Below are 18,908 nucleotides of genomic sequence, written 5' to 3' on the forward strand. Positions count from 1 at the left end.
CATGTGGCATTCAGTCTCTATGCCAAAGACTGTGCATGATGGGATACACAGCGGTTCAATTTTAACACAACCATCACTAGCATCCAGGCAATGCACTGAGCTATCTGGTCCAAGATTCCAGTCACTTTTCCTGCTTCCCTCATCAGATACTTCATCTGCAACCCTCTGCACCCAATGTGCAAGACAGATTCCCTCAACAACCACAGCTCCGTTATGGTTATGCATGTGACACGCTGGCTGAATAGTTTCCAATTTTAACAAGACACACAAAGTATGATGATCTGTGCTCTCACATCCCCTCCCCTCTAAACTTTATCACAGGGTACACAGAAAATCTGACATTAAATTAACTACTTTTAAAGGCCATTTTCAAGACCTTCTTCAATTTAACACTCTATCACATCTTCACTTTCTAACCTGTTACGTTAACAACATAGTTGCACGCATGTTTGTTCAGATAGTAAGAAAAAATGTGCCAACAAAGAAAAGAAAATGTCTGTAGTATTTCCTATTGTAGTATGTATTTTAGGCTTCTTAGGAAATTTTGAGATTGCACTATGAGAAATAAAAATTAGGTAGCTGAATGAAAGGTGTTTTCTTTTTGCTTTCAGGAGCCTCAAAGTAGTTATACCATAGTCTAGAAGTACTTATTTACAAGTTTTGCACTGAAATTCCAGCTAAAAAGTAGAACTTCAGGTTAAAAAAAGCAACAACATGTAATTGCCCATTTCATAAGTGTTATAATATACTTTTATTGTGATTTTAAGCATTTTAAAGCCTAAAGCCTCTTTAGATTACTTTAAAAATAATAAACAACAAAATGTAAGACCTTCTAGTCTGGCATATAAGACTTTCTAATATTTCTTAAACTGGCTAAATTGTTTTATCAGCTTTTAACACCCTGTCTTACTGTTTCAAAGAATGTGACTAGTACTAAGAGATTACAATAAATGTTATCCAGTTCCTTGTTGCTATTTCTGTGTCTCTATTTGTGTCCTTCGAATTTCCCTGGAGTATCTGTCATCCCCATCTTTCTTTGCTTCCTCCCTGTCAGTGCTTTACTGTAAACAGAGTATAGAAGCATGAGTCATGCTGCTGTAATGTCTACGGAGAAACATGGCTTCAGATTTAAATAATGATTCTAGTTTCAAATAAGAGAGAAGCGAGGAAAGACGCTTCTTTTGACAAGGCTACTGGACTGGGATTGTTATAAATGTCACTAACAGCTTCCTACATGGATGTGAAACCAACAATGGGAAGTTTCTGACTTTAGTCCTTTGGTTTTGTAATAGCTTGACAAATACATCTGTGGTGTCATATCTGTAAAACATTACTCATGGTTCTTTCCAAGAATAGTCCACATCCACACACAAGTCCATTTAAGTACCCACAGATAGGCAAAGTGAAGCATGTGCACTCTAATGGGTCAGTGTTTTTACAGCTGGGACAAGACAAAAAGCCAGTACAAACAGTGACACGGACCATCACTGAGTGTGCATGTGTACCCTAACACAACACTCTCACACAAATACACCAGTTGTAGTGTTGTGTGAGGGATTAACCCTTATTATCCACTAAAGCTATATGACTTATGGTCTTAACTCTGTACACACTGACCTGCTGACAGCGTTCACAAGGCCGACCTCCTGTATTCATCCGTGCAGTTATCCAGGCCAAATAAAGCCTCAAAACTGAGGCAAATTTGGGACATGCTCTAACATGCTGCACACAAGAATAAACTGTCTGTTTTACCAAAGTATTACTGTCTTGATATGTTTTCCAAAACCGTATTTGATCCAGATTTGTGGGGTAGGGAGTGTATTTTGAGAGTGCTGGTTTCCCCATCTGTGTGACCACAGTGCTGGGCCACTCTCCCTGCATCTTGCTGCCCACTGTTCCCACGCCTCTTTTTAGGCTAAATACATATTTAGGGAAATACTGAGCAGCAAATCATATGCCCTGCTCTCTGAGTGCACCCTAAACCCGTTACTCAAAGGGTTTTTTTACAACCTTTGTAGAACCAGAGCAGAGAAACTGAACCTTTTTGTTGGTCCTGGACCGAATCAAAGTTTATTTATCTGGGTAAATCATGCTCTCGTGCATGAATGCTCTCTTTCAGGTTGCCCCTGATTAAAATGCATGTCATTGTAAGGAAAAGCATAAACTTCCAAGCTAAGATTGCTGAAGTTTAAGTCATTAGTTTGCATATCCAACTGTAGTCATCTGTCATCAGCTAGCTTCATAAATAAAAACCCACAGGGGGGAAAAAGGGAAACTGCAAAAACTTAAATGGGGCACAACTTTGCAAACTCCTCTGCCAGCAGGTCGAGAGTTTACAAGATATCTGCATGCCAGCAAGTCATAAAGATCAATGATTTCAAAGCCACTTCCAGTGTCCATTAGTAAAGCTACTACTCTGCACTTTAAAATGCCTCACAGTACTATCAACAACAATTATACCAGGAAGAGCTTGCCCATGCTATTTCCTTGTGAGCAGAAATGAATGACAAATGGATTCCTCTGTATAGCTGCACTGTGCAGTGAGTTCAACCAGTGCTGTGGAACCATTTGAACACATGCAAATGGGACTAAAAAGGTTTTAGGCTATGCATGTGTACGGGAGTGTGCTTGTGCAAGCGTGTGCATGAGTAATGAATAAGATCCTGGCACATCACAACCAAGTTCCTCTAATGCACTCCCTGTAGACCAGAAGAAATAAACAGATAAAGATGAAGTGGACGTGAAAGAAATGGCAAAGTAGAAAAAAAAACGAGAGAAAGAGAGAGCCAGGAGTGAGAGTGAGCGAGAGAGGGCAAGAGGAGAGGAGGGAGGGAGTTTTCAAGATTGTTATTGGAGCCGTAGAAGTCATTTCTGGCTTAAAGAGTTCCAGATGTGGGCCAGCCCCTGAGAAAGAGCACGAGTCAGAGAGGCAGGGAAGAATAAAGAGTCAGAGAGGATTTATCGGACTCTGCCATTCTGTATGATCAGTATAGACCTGAGAGCAGAAAGTGGATCTTGTGAGCACTAATGGTTTTGGTGGCCAGGAGACCACTGCAGCATTAGTGGAGGCTGCAGAAAGTAAGGTTTAGGGTGTGGGGTGTCAGGTGGTAAGGTGGTAGAGGGGTATGTGGCTTGCACAGCCTGGTCTTGGGCCTATAAAAAGCTAGGGTGGTCAGAATAATGGTCTGTTGTTATTACACACACACTCACTCACTGGTCTTTCTCAAAACCAATGACTAAATCACTAAAATAGACCGGTCCAAACCCAACCAAAAGACATCTGGTTAAATGCTGGAACAAAAGCTGCTATTTAACTTGTTTTGCAGTATAATAGCAATCCAAAGCCCTGCTCCCTGTGCTTTTAAAACATTTAATATGACATATAAGGAAGGTGTTACTGAATTAGAAAGTTTTTACTTCTTAACATGCACTGCACCTGTGCACAAAGAGGTGCTTCTGCAATGTCTCAACTCAGGTCAGTCACAAGTACGCAGCCCTTTAGTTATGCCAACCTCTGGTTTTTCTCTCTTTCTTTTCATGTTTTATATGAACATCAGTGTGTGTATGCCCAGCTTCCTCAGCATTTGTTTTCACTCCCTCTGCACTGGGCTAAGCTGCACGATCACACAACAAAAGGCTATTGTCCTGCAGTAAAAGCTCTGCTCCAGGGAGCTGGTAGTGGGCCACAAACAAAGGCTGGTTACATTGTCCCAACACAAGCCCATGAATCAAGCCAACACTGGGCTGCCAAAACAGGCTCGGAAAAAGAGTGCTGCGAGTCGACTAGGGTATGACAAAAAGGGAAGAGAAAGAGAGTTGATTGAGGAGGGATGTTGGGGTGGAGAAAACCCATGTGCGGGGAGCAGGACACACAGCTGGAGCTGGAAGAGAGAGGAGGGAGGGTGATATATGTGAGGGATGGTAGTGGGTGAGATTCATCCAGAAGGAGGAGAGCAGGGATGAGGAAATGGAAGGAGGGGAGGATTTTAGAAGATTGTAGCCAACACAGCGGGAGGATGAGTGGTGAAGTCGGCACAAACAGAGTTGTGTCAACAGACAGGCCTCCTGCCTGGGCTCTAAAAGTTAAACACACCCCCAAATCACAACAGCAGAGCTGTAGGGACACATGTGGATGCTTTCCTGCAGCTGAGCAATGAGAGTAAAGTACTTCAAATCAAACCTGGCTGGTATCCAGAAGTCATTTTGCATCACACCCCCTCAGTCTGAGAAAAAAAAGTACTTTCTTTGTTTGTAATTTATTCCCATGCACTGTTTTTCCTATTCTGACAGGTCAAATTAGCAATGAATCCATCAAATGCTCATGCACAAAGAGCTGCTTTTGTACCCAGCAGCCGACACATTTCACCTTTTCCACAGTGTGAGGGAGTGGAAAGAGTTGACCAACACTCTGTAGGGAGAGTTTGACAGAAAAAATAAAAGTTTGACATGAAGCTGGACCCATCACCACACAGAGAAGTACAGTGTAAAATGCTCAAGATATTTACCATTGGCGTTTTTTCCGCAGATCAGGTGTTCAAAGTGCTGCAGGACACCCCACAGTTCTGCATCATTGTTCACGACCCCCTCCAGGGCCTCTGCACTCACTGGGGCGCAAGTTGACCCTGAATCTGGCCCTGAATGACCCCTCTCTGCCATCAGCACCCGGGCTCCTATCTCCTCCACCAGAGCTTCCATGCACGCGGTCAGGCATATCGCTGCATACTCATGGATGCGCACGGAGATGCGGGTATCCACCATCCAGCGGAAGAAGCGTCCCACGGAGAAGGAGAGGCCACAGCGTGCAGACTTGCCTTTCCTCAGGAGCTCCCCAGCGCTCATACTGAACATAGAGATCGCCTTGACCGTAGCAGATATGCAGTGATCGGCCAGAGCCCAGCTGAGCACGAGCCTCATGGCGCTCTGCACCTCAAAGCGCGTGCAGCGACAGTGCATGACGCTCAGCCGCTGAGCCTCTCTGGAGATGCGGATCAAAGCCCTGCGGAGGAGAGCGGTCAGCCGCCTCACGGCCTCCGGGGAGAACACAGGAGGGAGCCCCCCTTTCATACTCCCACTCTCGGCCACTTTCCGCAGTATCTTGGCCACCTCCTCTTCGGTCCAGGGAAACTCTTCAAGCTCAGGTAGACGAGGGCACTTGGAGAAGATGTCCTCGGGGTCCTCAGGGAGGACGGTGTTTACTGTGTCCCAGCTGTTGTTCCTGCTGTTCATGGAGCCGGAGTAGTACCACCAGTTACCCCGGTGAGGGGCCGTCATGAAGGCCTGGGAGTTGGACTTGGAGGAGGACAAGCTGAGGGATTTGCAAGAGTCCCCTGCGCCGTAACCAGAGTCCAGCGTCAGGTCCTCCAAGGTCTTCATGTGGACATTACTCAAACCAGCCATTATTAGTAACAGACTTCAAAACGGGGTGCTTCAGAAGTGGGGTAAACCTTGTTTGGCGGTTTACCTGAAAGTCAATGAAGCAGCGAAACTCCCCGCTGAGCTGGACGAACTGGTTACGCAGCACGACACTTGACAGACATCCTGCTAAATACAGTTCAGTGCGGGACAGAGAACTCAAATCTACCCAGGCTGAGACTAAATGTATAAAGTATAATTTAACAGGACTGCTGTTCCGTTAACAAACGGAGAAACTCCAAAAGTTAAAGTCGCACGCGCCTCACCTTTCCCCGAGCAGCGCAGGGATTTAAACTTTCCCTAAGTGTCCACAGTCTCTTTAAACTCGGCACAGCGTGTGCTCGCTTACAGCAAAATAGTCCGGGAATATCGTGTAAAGCCGAGTCCAGTTTAACCGCCTGGCATAAATGAGCAGGTTTCTTTCCAAGGTAGCCGTGTAGAAGTCTACCGAGTCCACCTCATCGCTCTCTGTCCCGGTGCTTCGCTAAGAGCCGCCTGGAGGGTAGACACAGCTACAGATGTGAGAGAGGAGGAACCGTCACTGAGTGACAACACGGAAGGAGCATGAGAACCAATCAGAGGAGGGGCAAACACTTACAGCAGCCAATCAGGAACCAGTAGAGATCTTGGCTGAGTTTGAAGGAATTAATAAAGTTTGTTTTGGCTGTTTAGAGATTTAAGGAAATTCCCTCACCGAGCCTGACCGTTTTACAGTTATATTACTTCCATGTTGAAGTTACTTAAGTTCTATTCCCATTTATATGTTTTATTTATTACTTTTCATTATATTATACGTTCTAATAAGTCGTAATCATTTCTTGTTGATTTTTCTTTAAATAGAGATTGCTGGGGATATGTGAGGCGACAATATGAATAACTTTCACTTCATCCATAAAACATATGTGGCGTTCAATATTTCATATTCATGGATAAGGCAACATATTTTGTCTTGTTCAAACACACTGCCCATAAAGCAGACTTCAGTCATCTCATCACGTTGACTCAGGAGAACTTGGCTCCCTGCCTGCAGGCTACATTAGCTCATCTCTCACCTGCAGCCTGTTACTGAAATCGAATCTGTAAAGCTCATGGTGATTTTGTAAGAGGTGTAGGCATATATGTTTGTGTTAAAACCAATGAGGCTCCAGATGTTGACTGGAAGTGTATTTAAAGGGATTATTTGGGGTGGCTATGAAGAAAAGTGCAGTAGCCTATCTACACAAAATTACATACATTTTCAATTTTTTCTTAATTTTGACTAAGAAATAATGTACTGGTATGTTGGTTTGTACCCTTTACAACTATGGGCTCAATCAGTGCCACTTCAGTGGAGGAAACAGCAATAAAGTAGTTCCTCTAGGTATGAAAACAAAGTCTGAGCAAATCCCCTTCAAAACCTCTCAAAAACTTCAGTCCTCGATCACCTTGCGGCCCTGTTTGTTGTTTTTGGTTAGGTGTGGTAACATGCTTTAGGTCAAATAAAGCAAACATGTGGAAGAGGCCTGTGACTACCTGTTTGTCATCACTCTGCACTCACATAGACAGGTAGGGGTGTGTCCCCGCTGGAGTCCAACTCTATTACATAATGGGTTTAGGGTAGAGCACTCACCCTGCACGCCTGTGTGATGCAACACATGGGGAAAGTGGCTGCATGAATGCTTTCTTTCTTTCTTTAAGACCTAGATGTTGTAGGGCATGGCATACTCTGTATACTTAAAATGGAAAAAATGACATTTATCACAATCTCTGAATCACTCTGTCATGGGAACAGTGTAGGGAGTCCCTTCAGTCCAGTCTAGCCAGCCTCCCCAGTGCTGTAGCATTAGTCAAATCTTCTCTTAATGAAATGAGAAAACACACAGCAATACGAGATCACAGGAGGATAGTGCTTGCTTCATCCAGACCTCTTGTAGCAATGATGTGGTTACCTCATCTGAGAGCAAATCAAGCCGGCACACCACCCAGAGCAAAATAACACACAGGAGGGGAGCAGAAACTAAGAAAACACTCTGAATTTGATTAAATATGTTCCTATAAACACGCCAGCTCTGCTGGAGTTAAACATTATTGTTTCACAGTCTTTCTTTTCTCTTTGCATTGGTCAAAAATCATACTGGGTGATGTTCAGATTAATTTTGAATCTGCTGGTGATGTCACCCCAAGAGAGTAAAAACAGAAGGAGGGTTGCAGAAATTTTGCACACAGTGTTCTTTTTTATCATCATCATTGGGTGGTGATGCACTCGTTGCAGAACCTGATCAAATCTTGACAAAATGGACTTCAATTTAGCAAAAAAAAAAAAAAAAAAAAGAAAAAAAAATCACGTTTTTGGTTGATTTTAAATATGTATGGGCTGGGGTTGGTATGTCAATGAGTCAGAGAAATTAAAGTTCTAAGTTATTGTTGAGTAATGCCTCTTTTATCCAAAAAAAGGAGAAAATAATGCAAAAGTCACTAAACTGACACGATTGAGACACATTTAATGAAACAACTGAGTTGTTAGCATAGAGGAAGTGAAACCCTGGGTGTTTCTTCATGTCTGTGTGTGTAGGAGGGGGATTTTTTATTTCATTCATACTTCACTGAAACAACCCACCATTGCTTCATAAATGTATCTTTTCTTCAATTTCATGTGTTACATGTTGTTTCACCACATTACAGCCACAGGTATGTGTGTTGATATGGATAGAGCACCACCGTGTGGCCACACAGGGAATAACTTTCTCTACACCTGAATCGTTTTCTCCCGAACAGTTTTTATCAACCTTTTCTCTGTCAAGAGAATTGGAAAATAAATTCTAAGTCCTTCCAGTCAAAATGTAGTGACAAAAAACAAGCATTCTATATCCCTATGACTGCTGAGGGGTATGTGCAGTGTAAGATTTAACAAGATACATCTCTAAAGCATCCTCTTTAACAATTAAAATGCTGATATTTTCATTGTGTAGACATTAAAAACACACATGCCAAAACTTTCTTGACAGAAAAGCTCAGTAATATACTCAGTCATTGACCTCAACGCTTATATGATTTCAGGAAAAAGGCATATGCAAGAAGTTCGAATATCTATGCTGGGATAATGATCTGTATATTCATGGTAATTCTTGCTCGAATTGAACGCATTTTGACGGCATCCCCTGATGGTACTAGAGGGCACCCCTTGGTATTGAGAAAGGCTGCACTAGATTAAGGCAACAAAGTCTGAATGATTAAAAACAAGCAAATCAGAAAAATGATCTGGACGTAAGCATAAAATTTTATTTGCAAAAAACCAACAAATTAAAATAAGAGTACAATACATTCTTAAAACCTTTTCTCTACAAAACAATTTCACAGAAATTACCTTGGAATGTATATTCCTATTTTCACTTGTATTTCTCTTATATATAACCTTCTATCTACTGAGTTCCTTCAGTTTAAATAATCCCATGTCAGTGTCATACAGTATAGACCTTTTTCCTGTAGAGGCAAAGAGAGGGGTCTTGGAGGGCAATCTGACAATCATATAGTCAATAACAGATCATTAATTCTCATCTATATATTCTCTTTATGTCCTGCCTAAAACCCTCCAGCCATTCTCCGTCAATATAAGTACCATCTTGTATAAACAGAGGCATTAGCAGCCCGGCCTCCTGCCAGACTAATGGGTGGAGGTGGGGTCCTGCTGGACTGCAGCTGCCATTGAGTCTCCATCACACCTCCTGGTTTTACTCAGTAGTCATTAGTACCATCTCTGCTTATCACTCTGAGGGGCAAATGGCCTGTAAAGACCACTTCTTCTGCTATAAATGTTAGATAACAAACACACCACCATGTCTGTATCATTTAAGAGAACCATTCTGTTACAGTGTATCTGAATTTACAGTGACTTTACAGCCCGCTGATAAATAACTGTGTATTTATGTCTGTACCTGCACTCTTCTGTTATTACTCTAAAAACTGCCTGCAGCCAAACCCTGATAAAGGCACACATTTGTGAAAACAACCATGCCTTGCCACATTGTGTCGGACGGACAGCTCTCCGTTCTGTTAGAGCTGTAAAATAAGCTTACAAGAATGACTGAGCATTCCCTGTCTTTGTGGTACTTTTAGAAGAAAGAAATGCAACATCAAAATGCAAAAGTCAGCTCAGAGAACACTTAAAACAATAATATAATAATGCCAGATCTTTCACCAGGAAGCTGTAGCTTCAGTTTACAGTTTCTTGTTCCAGTTGACAATGAGGTTAGAGACCGAGAGTGGGAGGGGAATAACGGCTGTGTAAAAATATGTAAACTGCTCACAATTTCAGTGTTTATGAACTCAGAATAGCACCCCAAATGTTAGTGCACCCATATTCAGTCAGGACAAATAAGAACCCTTTATAAATTCCCAACAGCAGAAACATTTCAGTTAAAAAATATAACAAATCAAGTCAAAACCAATAGGTAGCATTAATGAGGATGTAGTAGAGTTGAATGCTGTAATAAAAGCAGCAGGGCTATGTATGAAATTCAAAAGATAGAGGCAGGAATGAGTAAAAAACAGAAGATAGAGAAGAGGAAAAAGGAGATTAAAAAATAAAAATAATGAAGAATTTATCAGTTTGCTTGGGAAACGTTTTTCTGATTCAAAAGTGTTTTGTTGCAAATATCAGGCATTAGGAGAGCTTCAGCACCTGGTCATGCTCTTTTTATGATATCCAACAGGTAGTATCTGATGTATGTAGAAATACTTTATACCAAATACAGGTTTCCTCTACTCTCACTATGTCACTGTGTCTGAATCTATCTGATTAACATGTTGACACACATTCTAGTAGGCTCCCGTGTGAGAGCATGTTAGAAAAAAAAAAGCTCTTAGGTTGTCTTCACTTCTCCTTGTTAGAAAAAAAGGTGCTTCCTGTCATCGTAAGCACACACAAGCGGCAGCACACCCACATACACTTATATATATATTTATATATTTACATACCCACGCACTCACGCAAACACACCCAAAAAAGTAACAGCTGCTTTCCAGTCTGTCTGAAAACATTGCACCAGAAAAAGGACAGAGAGAGGAGAACAAAAATGACTCTCTTCTCTCCAAACAGTAGTTCAGTCTGTGAGGCAAAGTGATGACTCAGGTCTTTCTGCCTTCAACGGCTCCTTCGATTTGGACAGCGTTTCCTCGTAGAAGCGTACAAAAGTGGCCAATGGGGAAACAGTGGTGCTCCTAAATGGAGCCTGTTTCCAAAAAAAGGCAGAGTTCAGGCAGTGAGCGAGCTCCTACAGGTCTCTCTCTCACACACACAGTGGATTTGCAGGAAGGTTCGGATTCCTCCAGCCAGCAGGGGGCGCTATCCTTTGGGAGTTTTTTTGTTCTGAGCATTCCACATGCCTCGTTTGGAGTGATAGTAGTGAAAGAAGTTCCTCAAACGTAGTCTCTCTACCTCCAGACCGTTCTGTAATACCCTGCAGGGTGAGAAACAGAGGATTACAACTATGGTTCTTCAGAATGTTGGGCTTTGTGCTAATTGTCCCAAAGTTTTGCTGTTCGTAAAACTTTAGTTCACCCACCGAAGCACAGCTAATTAGACAACAGCTACGTCTAATAAAGAGACATGCAGGAAGAGAAAGTGATAGGATGGGAAGTTGGCTCTGCCTTCATAGCTGTGCAGATTTCACATCATCTAAAGCAATCAGTTTAAACTGGTTTAACTTCAGGGCCCGCCACCATCTACTTAAAGGTGCAGTGTGTATTATTTAGCCTAGTAGCATTGAGCGAAGCAAACATTGTGAAAATCAAACAGAATTTAAATTAATAGGCCCCTTTGAACTGGTTTTCTTTCATCTGAATTTATAAAATATTTTGCAATTAACTGAGGATAAGCCTTTTAGTCACACATAGGGAGGGTCACCTCCATGAACTCTGCCATCTTGGATTTTTGTGTCTTCAATGTTTCTGCAGCACCACAGAAGGGTCCAAATAACAGATATGCATTTTTAAAATTCCACTGGTAGCCAGAGTTACAATCAGTAGAACTGAGCATTACAATCTAAAATCTGACTTGTTAAGCCCAAAACAGACCAGGGGCGTCAAAATGATTGCCACCACTATTTAGTATGAACAAACACCAGTGGTAGTAAGATGTGCCATGCCACAGCTCCTTATGCCGTTACTCTATTCCCAACAAGGCTGGCTGTGGCTGGCAAAGTTTTCCTGAGAGAACTACTGTTTTGCCCATCTCAGCTTCCATAGAGCACAGGATAATACATTTAGCACCATCTTTGTGTAAACAGGCAGGCCTTGGCTGCTGGGGAAATACCATTACTCCTATTGTTTTTTCAACTACACTGTGAGGGGAAGGCTCTGGTTAGAAGTGCCTGGCCCAGAAGTGGCTGGTGGGGAGTTTTACGATTGACACTCTGCTGTCATATGTCATGTGACACTACACTAAGGTTTGGCACTAGTGTTTTTCGGGCTTAAATGGGAAATTGTGACCCAAATATCTGATATTTTTAACCACTCATATATATTTAATTTAAAAAATGCAGTTTGGATGTTAAAGATAGGAAAAAACAAATATGTTTTTAAAGGGGTATCAATTAAAAAACCCTGGAAGGGCTTGCATGCATGTATTTTATTTTCATCTATTACATGTATGAATGTATGTAAAATTGAGTTGTTTTCTAGAGATATGGAAAACTCACTCGAGAAAGTTAGTTATCATAGAAAAGGAGTCAAGATCTCAAGAACACAATCAAATTAATTTATTACAGAAAAAACTAATTGGAAACAGAATAAGTTGATGTTTCCTGCTTCTAGGTTCAGTATATCATAGACTTTTCTCCACAATATATTCTTTTCCAAGGAACACATTTACAAATGACTGCTGTAATGGTTCAGAGGTCACGTGTCGGTTTGTGCGTCAGTTGTGAGGTCATGGTATGGTGCTTCAGCAGTTAAAAAGAAACATATCGTGAAATTTCCAGCCTAATTCTAGGTTTCCTTCATGTATTACTTTTAAGCAGACAGCAGTGGAGCTTACAGTCTGATCCTTTAGTTATTGAGAACTACGTGTGATAGTTGGTACAGCCTGTGGTCAAAGATGAAAAAGAGGAAAACCAGAAAAAACAATGCAAAATGAAAAGCAAAATAGAAATGAATAGTTCATTATCTCCTCAGGAATGACAAGTTAATAAAACTAACATAAAATTGTGAGTTAAAATAATTGCATTTTAGAGCAAACTATCCTAATTATGATTTTTGAAGTGTGCTGTGATACCCTCAGCACATTAAAGGCTGCTTAAGTAAAGACAGGACAGGACATTGTAACTGAGTCTAAGTGAGCACTTAAATGCATGATTGTAGCAGCTGTTTTTCTACTTCATAAAAAGTCTTAGCTTTGCTAGTGTCCTTGACCCTCTCTGCTTCCACATCCAGAGGCTTTTTAGTGTCAGAATTTGGTGAGCAGGAGAAGCCAGCAGATGTCACCGCTCATTGCTACCACTGCTGTAGCTAACTTTTTTTCTTTCAGTTTTTTCTTATGCCTGATTCTTTCTCTTCTTCGATGGTTCATTTATTCAGACATATTCGTTGTGTGAAAACATGCAACAAACTGTAAGAAATACTGTTACACCCTACTGCTCAGGGACCCACTTTTGGATCCCAATCCACTATTTGAGAACCACTGATCTACAGTGAGCTCTTTAAGAGCAGCAGCAGGTTGTTTTCATCTAATAGAAAATGTCTGGTTAACAACTAAAGGAAGTGTTCATGTTCAAATCACTCATCAAAACTATACAACTCTCTTTAAAAGTCTGCAATTGTCCAATAAAGTTTGCTCTTCTACTTTAAGTAAACTCCATCCAAAATAGACATGGGATACATTTCAAGAAGAGCGAAGTGGACTGGTGTTTCTGGACAGGTTGGAGATAGACAGCAGTGAATGGAGTGGAAATATGAGCCAGATCAGCTCCAGGTTGTGTGGCTCAGAGGTAGCATGGTACACACAGATGCTGTGGGGTCTACGGGTTAGTTTATTTCAATATCAACTAAGTCAGTTCTTCTCAGCTGGCCTCAGGACCCATTACTATGTCCTGAATGAGAAAGCGAGACCCAAGTTTCTGAAACTTTTAACCACTTAAATTTATTCAATGATAACTGTTGCAGTTTAGACCTTATTTCGGGCAGTCAAAATTAATTGCATTCATCACAATTTATTAAGGTCCGCAATTGATGCACTGATTTTTTAAGTGTGATTAATCTCATGCTCTGTTGTCCATTTCAGCAGACTTTAGCTAAGCCATGTCAGCATCTCCCTACGGCCACAGTGATGGAAAAAGTCCACTACTGTTCTGTAATGTCAGTGTCTCATTTCACTTCAAAAACCTCACAGACAGTTCAGTGGACAAGTCAACCCTGTGTTATCAAACATTTACCTATTTACTGTTCCCTTACTTCTGTTAAGATCCATAACAAGCTCTTTTTTCAGTGGGTAGGTTCATGTCATAATCTTTAATCAACTGTATCCAAACAGGAAGTATATTACCCATAGTTTGAGACTGTGGAAAAATCCAAGATGACACAAAAACAGTTTTGAATGCAAAATAGCAGAATTTTAAATTGCAGTAAAATGTTGCAATAGTTCTAATCTAATCTAAGAAGTTTTGAGATTAATCATGATTACAAATTGTAGTCTTTTGACAGCACTAACTTTATTACATTTCATATTCCTGGGATGAAATTTAACGTAGGTTGTTTCTTGACATCTGGAGAAATTCAGACATTATCATGGGAAAAGCAGCTTTGTTATCCCAAAATAGTGAGATAAATGAGTTAGTATCTTAAGAAAACGACCATAATTTAGCCACAATTATGAGAAATATAGAAAACGTAAATGTATGACATATATCATAAGAGTTTTTGCAAAAAAAAACTTTTTTTCCTTGCACACATTTGCAGAGATGTCAAGTAACTAAGTACAAATACTTCGTTATCTTACTTAAGTGGAAATTTGGGGTATCTATACTTTATGGAGTAATAATTTTTCAGCCGACTTTTTACTTCTACTCCTTACATTTTCATGCAGTTATCTGTACTTTCTACTCCTTAAAAATAGCCTCGTTACTCCTATTTAATGTCAGCTTGTTTTCATTCCAGCTTGTCATCGTTCAAAAACACACACACACAAAAAAACCTATTCAGATAAATCACGCCATCCGGATAGGGTGAATTTGATTGTGGTTGGATGAGAAGTATAAACAGAATATTTTTCTGACACCCTATTGGTTTGTATGCGATCCATTGCATCTGCACACATGACACAAATCACGTCACACTCCAGCAATGAAATAGCAGATGTATAGTGCATCCCAAATTTTTCAACATTAACATTTTAATATAACATTACAGTCATTATGGCCTCTAGAAAAATGTTTTTTTGGGTGAGGTGGGGTAGTGCACTATAGGCCCCTGTGGCGGGGCCTAAGCTTTTGTCCTTAACGGCATTTTTCCCCCTTACATTACTTTTACTTTTATACTTTAATTAGTTTTGAAACCAGTACTTTTACACTTTTACTTGAGTTAAAAGCTTGAGTTGATACTTTGACTTCTACAGAAGTCTTTTTAAACTCTAGTATCTATACTTCTACCTGAGTAATGAATGTGAATACGTTTGACACCTTTACATATTTGTAACCTACCAAAAACCAGAGGTGGAAAAAGTACATGACTACTATACTCAAGAAAAAGTACATTTACTCTGGTTAACATTTACTTAAGTAAAAGTTAAAGTACTGGTCTGTAAATACATTCAAGTAAAAAAAAAATTAATACAAAGTTTATTTTAAGTACCGAGTAACTACTGAGCAACTGTACAGTGAAATCTGATCTTTTTTATTGGCAAGAACAACAAAAGAAAAGATCTCCAACCAGACTGTTAAGGTAGTGTCACACTTCTATAATAAAGTTAAATACACAGCAAAACTGACAGTTTTTATGAAAGTCATATAGAGTTAAATGTATCACTTTAAAAATTACTACAGTTCCAGGGTATATATAGTTAAACTACATTTTTGAAAGTGCGAAATATTTTATGATGTTTCTGCAGCACACTGTAAATGATTTTGTCTCAACTTACTCAAGAGGCACAGTTTCAGGTCTAAGAAATTCTAAATAAATACAATCTATTTTCTGATTGCTTTTTAGTTGCTTTCCAGGGCATAAAAAGGGCTGCTTTGCTCAAATCTCCCCACAAACACTTTGATTAAAAAATTACCTTGGGTTGAGTCAGCATCTCTGGGACAAACTTAATAGAAATGATCAGAATAGCCTTTTGCTAGAGTTCATTTCAGGTTTGTTCTGTTTATTTGTTATTAAGTTACCTGTCTAATAGCTCCCAGTCTTCTCCACCCCAGCGATCTTTGAATTCCTCTGTGTTCATCCCACCAATCTTATCAAAGTCTGATTTATAGATCCCAAACAGACCAAAGCCGTTTACCTCCCAGTAACCTGCAGAGAGAACAAAAAGAAAGCAAATGTTAGCCCCATTGCATTTCATTGCATCAACAGCGATATTAATAAGTAAAACTCTGTTGCCTAAGAAGTGCTTGTGATGCAAATGTGTTTATTATGCATGTAAACTGAAAAGCGGCATTAGAAATTCATCGTGGCGTCTGTAGCTGGGGAGTGAGTTTGAGTGACGAGCCAGACTTGAAAACCATGTTAATAAATGAATTGTCTGCCAGTGTGTGCGAGAGCCTGTGTTTGTGTGATACCATCGGGTTCCAGTGGAGAACTGCCGCAGCCGAGTCTCATGACAATGGGAGCGAAAGCGAGTCGGCCTTCCACACAGTGCTTCCTGATGCTTTCCAAGATGTTGAGAGGGAAGTGGATGTGCAGATCACACAGGAACACAATGCTGTGACTATCCTGCAGAAGGGGAAACACAAACAAGCCCACATGAACGCAGCCATTCTGTGTAAATAATCACTAAATCGTTCCCATGACTGAGGAAAAGAGCGGTCTGTTTGATGTTTCGGTCTCTGAGCTGGCTGTGAGTGGATGTTCACGTATGCCTGAGATAGGATTTTAGGATTAAAGAAAGTTAAGACGACTGGGTTCTGTCTTTACTTCCAGAGCCTGCGGGTCATTCAGACATGAGTGACAGCCCCGTCATCTCACCGTGACAGTGCTGACACTTAACTGAGGGATCAACGTCCGTCCAAACTTCCAGCTGCTTCATGCCGCCTGTGGGTTGGTGCGTGCGCTTGCGTGAGTATGACAAAAGGGAGAGCGGGTGTAAGGGCACATACACACAAATAACCTGCGAGAGGGAATAGATGTGACAGCTATGGCATACACATGACAGAGGCAATGCAGCAAGCTGTCTGAGCGATTCCCCATCGCCCACAGCTGGGCTCTGCAGGAGAGGACGAAAGGAAGCAGGCAGGACGCTCGGAGATAAGGCCTGGATCTCCTGGCCATGACAGACTGGCCTAGATGTGACGTATTCATTATGCATGAGTGTTCTTTCTGCCTGTCCATCAGCAAGTAAAGGTCATGTGGTCAGTGTGAGTGGCTGACCTTCAGCGAGTGGCTTTTTTCTCCCTGCTGCCAGCTCACATATTGTTTGTTTCTCTAACCTCGATAGTGTCCACTCCAATCTGCAGTCCTGCTGAGCGCTCAAAGTTCCCCTCTCTCCTTAGATATTCATATCTGTCAAAACAAAACAGAAGCAGATGTCACCTGGAAGTCTTTAACAGGTTCTCAAACTTTTCCAAAATATGTTTAAACTTGTCTCACAACACACCTTGGCACGCTGCTGTCTCGGAGGGCCTGCTCCACGTCCATGTCTTCGCTCTCAAAGTCGACAATGATGATGCTGAAGTTGTCGTCCTTCGTCTGTCGATGGAGGTTCTCCATGTCAGAGATAAACTGCTGTACCCAGCGGGCCTGGTTTTTCACTGAAAGCAAGAAAAGCAATGACAATTTTTATATTTTCCACTTAATTTTGAACTGGGCTTAGTGGGAGGTGCAAATAGGCTATAACTGGTAATTAAAGTCTTACTAGTCTTAAAATAGACAGGTATTGTACACACTAATTTTTAAAGTTAAAAAACACATGTAAGATTTTTTTTTGGTTTTTCAAACTGACAATTGCTGATTTTTGGGGGATTTTCTAAGTCCCAGTGAGGTTGTAGATGGATTTTATGAAGATTGTGTGACCTTGAAATTGTTTCTCAATTCTGTCACTAGGGGTCTCTCAATCAAAACAGTAACAAAAGATTACAAGATATGTGGTGCTCAGCTCCATCCACTTATGTTGCTTGCTTTTCTTTTGAATTGAGGACACTGTTCAATAAAAACTGCTCCTTATAACAGGCATTTACTAAACAGTGAACCACTGTTTTGGTTTTATTGATAACTTAAATAACATGGGAGAAAAGGTGTTCAAAAATGGCCTTCCTTAATCACACTCCCAGCTTGCAGCATTAACCTTGTAGAACATTTTAACAAGCTTTCTCTCTTATTATACCACAGGGATACTCAACCCTCATCACAGATCTAATGCTGTCTAAATAGCATTTATCAAAACCCCAAAAATGTGGTGCAGACATCAGTTCTTGCAAAGGGGAATCCAACCACCAAGTCCATCAGCCTTGGCAGACCTTAGCATTATTGTGGATCAAACTAAACCAACATGCAGAACTTTCCGTCTGTCCACAGGTTCAAAAAATATATTTGTTGACTCTGGTTGCTGCTGCTGTGGAACAGCTATCCATCTCTCAAAGCAGCTGTGGTACCAGCTTTGTTGCTGAATACACCGAGGAGATGCTGTGATAGAAAGGCAGTGGCACAGTTGCCCTCAACAGACTCAGGTAAGCCCAAAATATATTGTTCCTTCTCCTGCTCTGCCCCTTGAGGTCAGAGAGTTTAGATTCCAGATACTTGCTGTCTTCTTGCAGTGATGTGCATGTAGCTTCAAGTTGCTCCAGGTGTTAGCTAACATCAGTCAACATCAGTCCCTGGCCTGAAACTATGGCTTAAATCTAAATAAGTAACGGTTGCAACTCTAGTTTGCGAACTATGTCCTGAAGGCAAAAGGTGCTGCTCTGTGCTGTCCCAGCAGGTCTGAAAAGTGTGCCGCTTTTAATCTAGCGCTACTGTTAGCACTAGTCGTGGAACTTTCTGCAGCTGGGTCTTACCTTGCTTGTTTCCTAGACTTGGACATACTTGGTGGTTAAATTCATGTCTTGTTTGTGAGTTGTAGCAGGGGAAAAATAGGGGTTTTATGGCGAAAAGTAAAAAGTTGGTAGCAGGAGCAAGTTAACGTACGTCTACTCTGTATGTCTATGTCTCTGCAACTTTCTAAAAGCCTGTCATTTCCCACTGCTGCAACTGGAGAAAAAATATATCACTTTAATGGAAGTCACGCTCAAAGTTGAAAAAGTAACATCCAGGGCTGTCAAAAGATTACAATTTCTAATCATGATTAATTTCAGAATATCTGTAGTTAATCACGATTAATC

The 18,908-nt window shown here is 41.0% G+C and overlaps 2 protein-coding genes across 3 annotated transcripts in view; both read right to left on the minus strand.

The window, feature by feature from the left end:
- abtb2b (ankyrin repeat and BTB (POZ) domain containing 2b) overlaps positions 1 to 5,895 on the minus strand; it is a 56,945-nt gene extending 51,050 nt beyond the window's left edge. Inside the window, exon 1 of the mRNA XM_041796511.1 lies at positions 4,506 to 5,895. Coding sequence (XP_041652445.1) covers positions 4,506 to 5,397 — 892 coding nt within the window. The 5' untranslated portion in view covers positions 5,398 to 5,895. The remainder of the gene's footprint in view (positions 1 to 4,505) is intronic.
- Positions 5,896 to 8,662: 2,767 nt separating this feature from the next.
- Positions 8,663 to 18,908, minus strand: part of b4galnt4a (beta-1,4-N-acetyl-galactosaminyl transferase 4a) — a 294,875-nt gene continuing 284,629 nt past the window's right edge. For both annotated transcript variants that reach the window (XM_041796610.1, XM_041796609.1), the window contains 5 exons: positions 17,189 to 17,342; positions 17,022 to 17,094; positions 16,155 to 16,308; positions 15,762 to 15,888; positions 8,663 to 10,847 (listed from right to left, as the gene is read on the minus strand). In XM_041796610.1, the coding sequence (XP_041652544.1) occupies positions 10,733 to 10,847; positions 15,762 to 15,888; positions 16,155 to 16,308; positions 17,022 to 17,094; positions 17,189 to 17,342 (623 nt within the window). In that variant the 3' untranslated portion in view covers positions 8,663 to 10,732. The remainder of the gene's footprint in view (positions 10,848 to 15,761; positions 15,889 to 16,154; positions 16,309 to 17,021; positions 17,095 to 17,188; positions 17,343 to 18,908) is intronic.

The sequence above is a fragment of the Cheilinus undulatus genome, linkage group 9 (genome assembly GCF_018320785.1).
Source record: "Cheilinus undulatus linkage group 9, ASM1832078v1, whole genome shotgun sequence".
Classification (NCBI taxonomy): domain Eukaryota; kingdom Metazoa; phylum Chordata; class Actinopteri; order Labriformes; family Labridae; genus Cheilinus; species Cheilinus undulatus.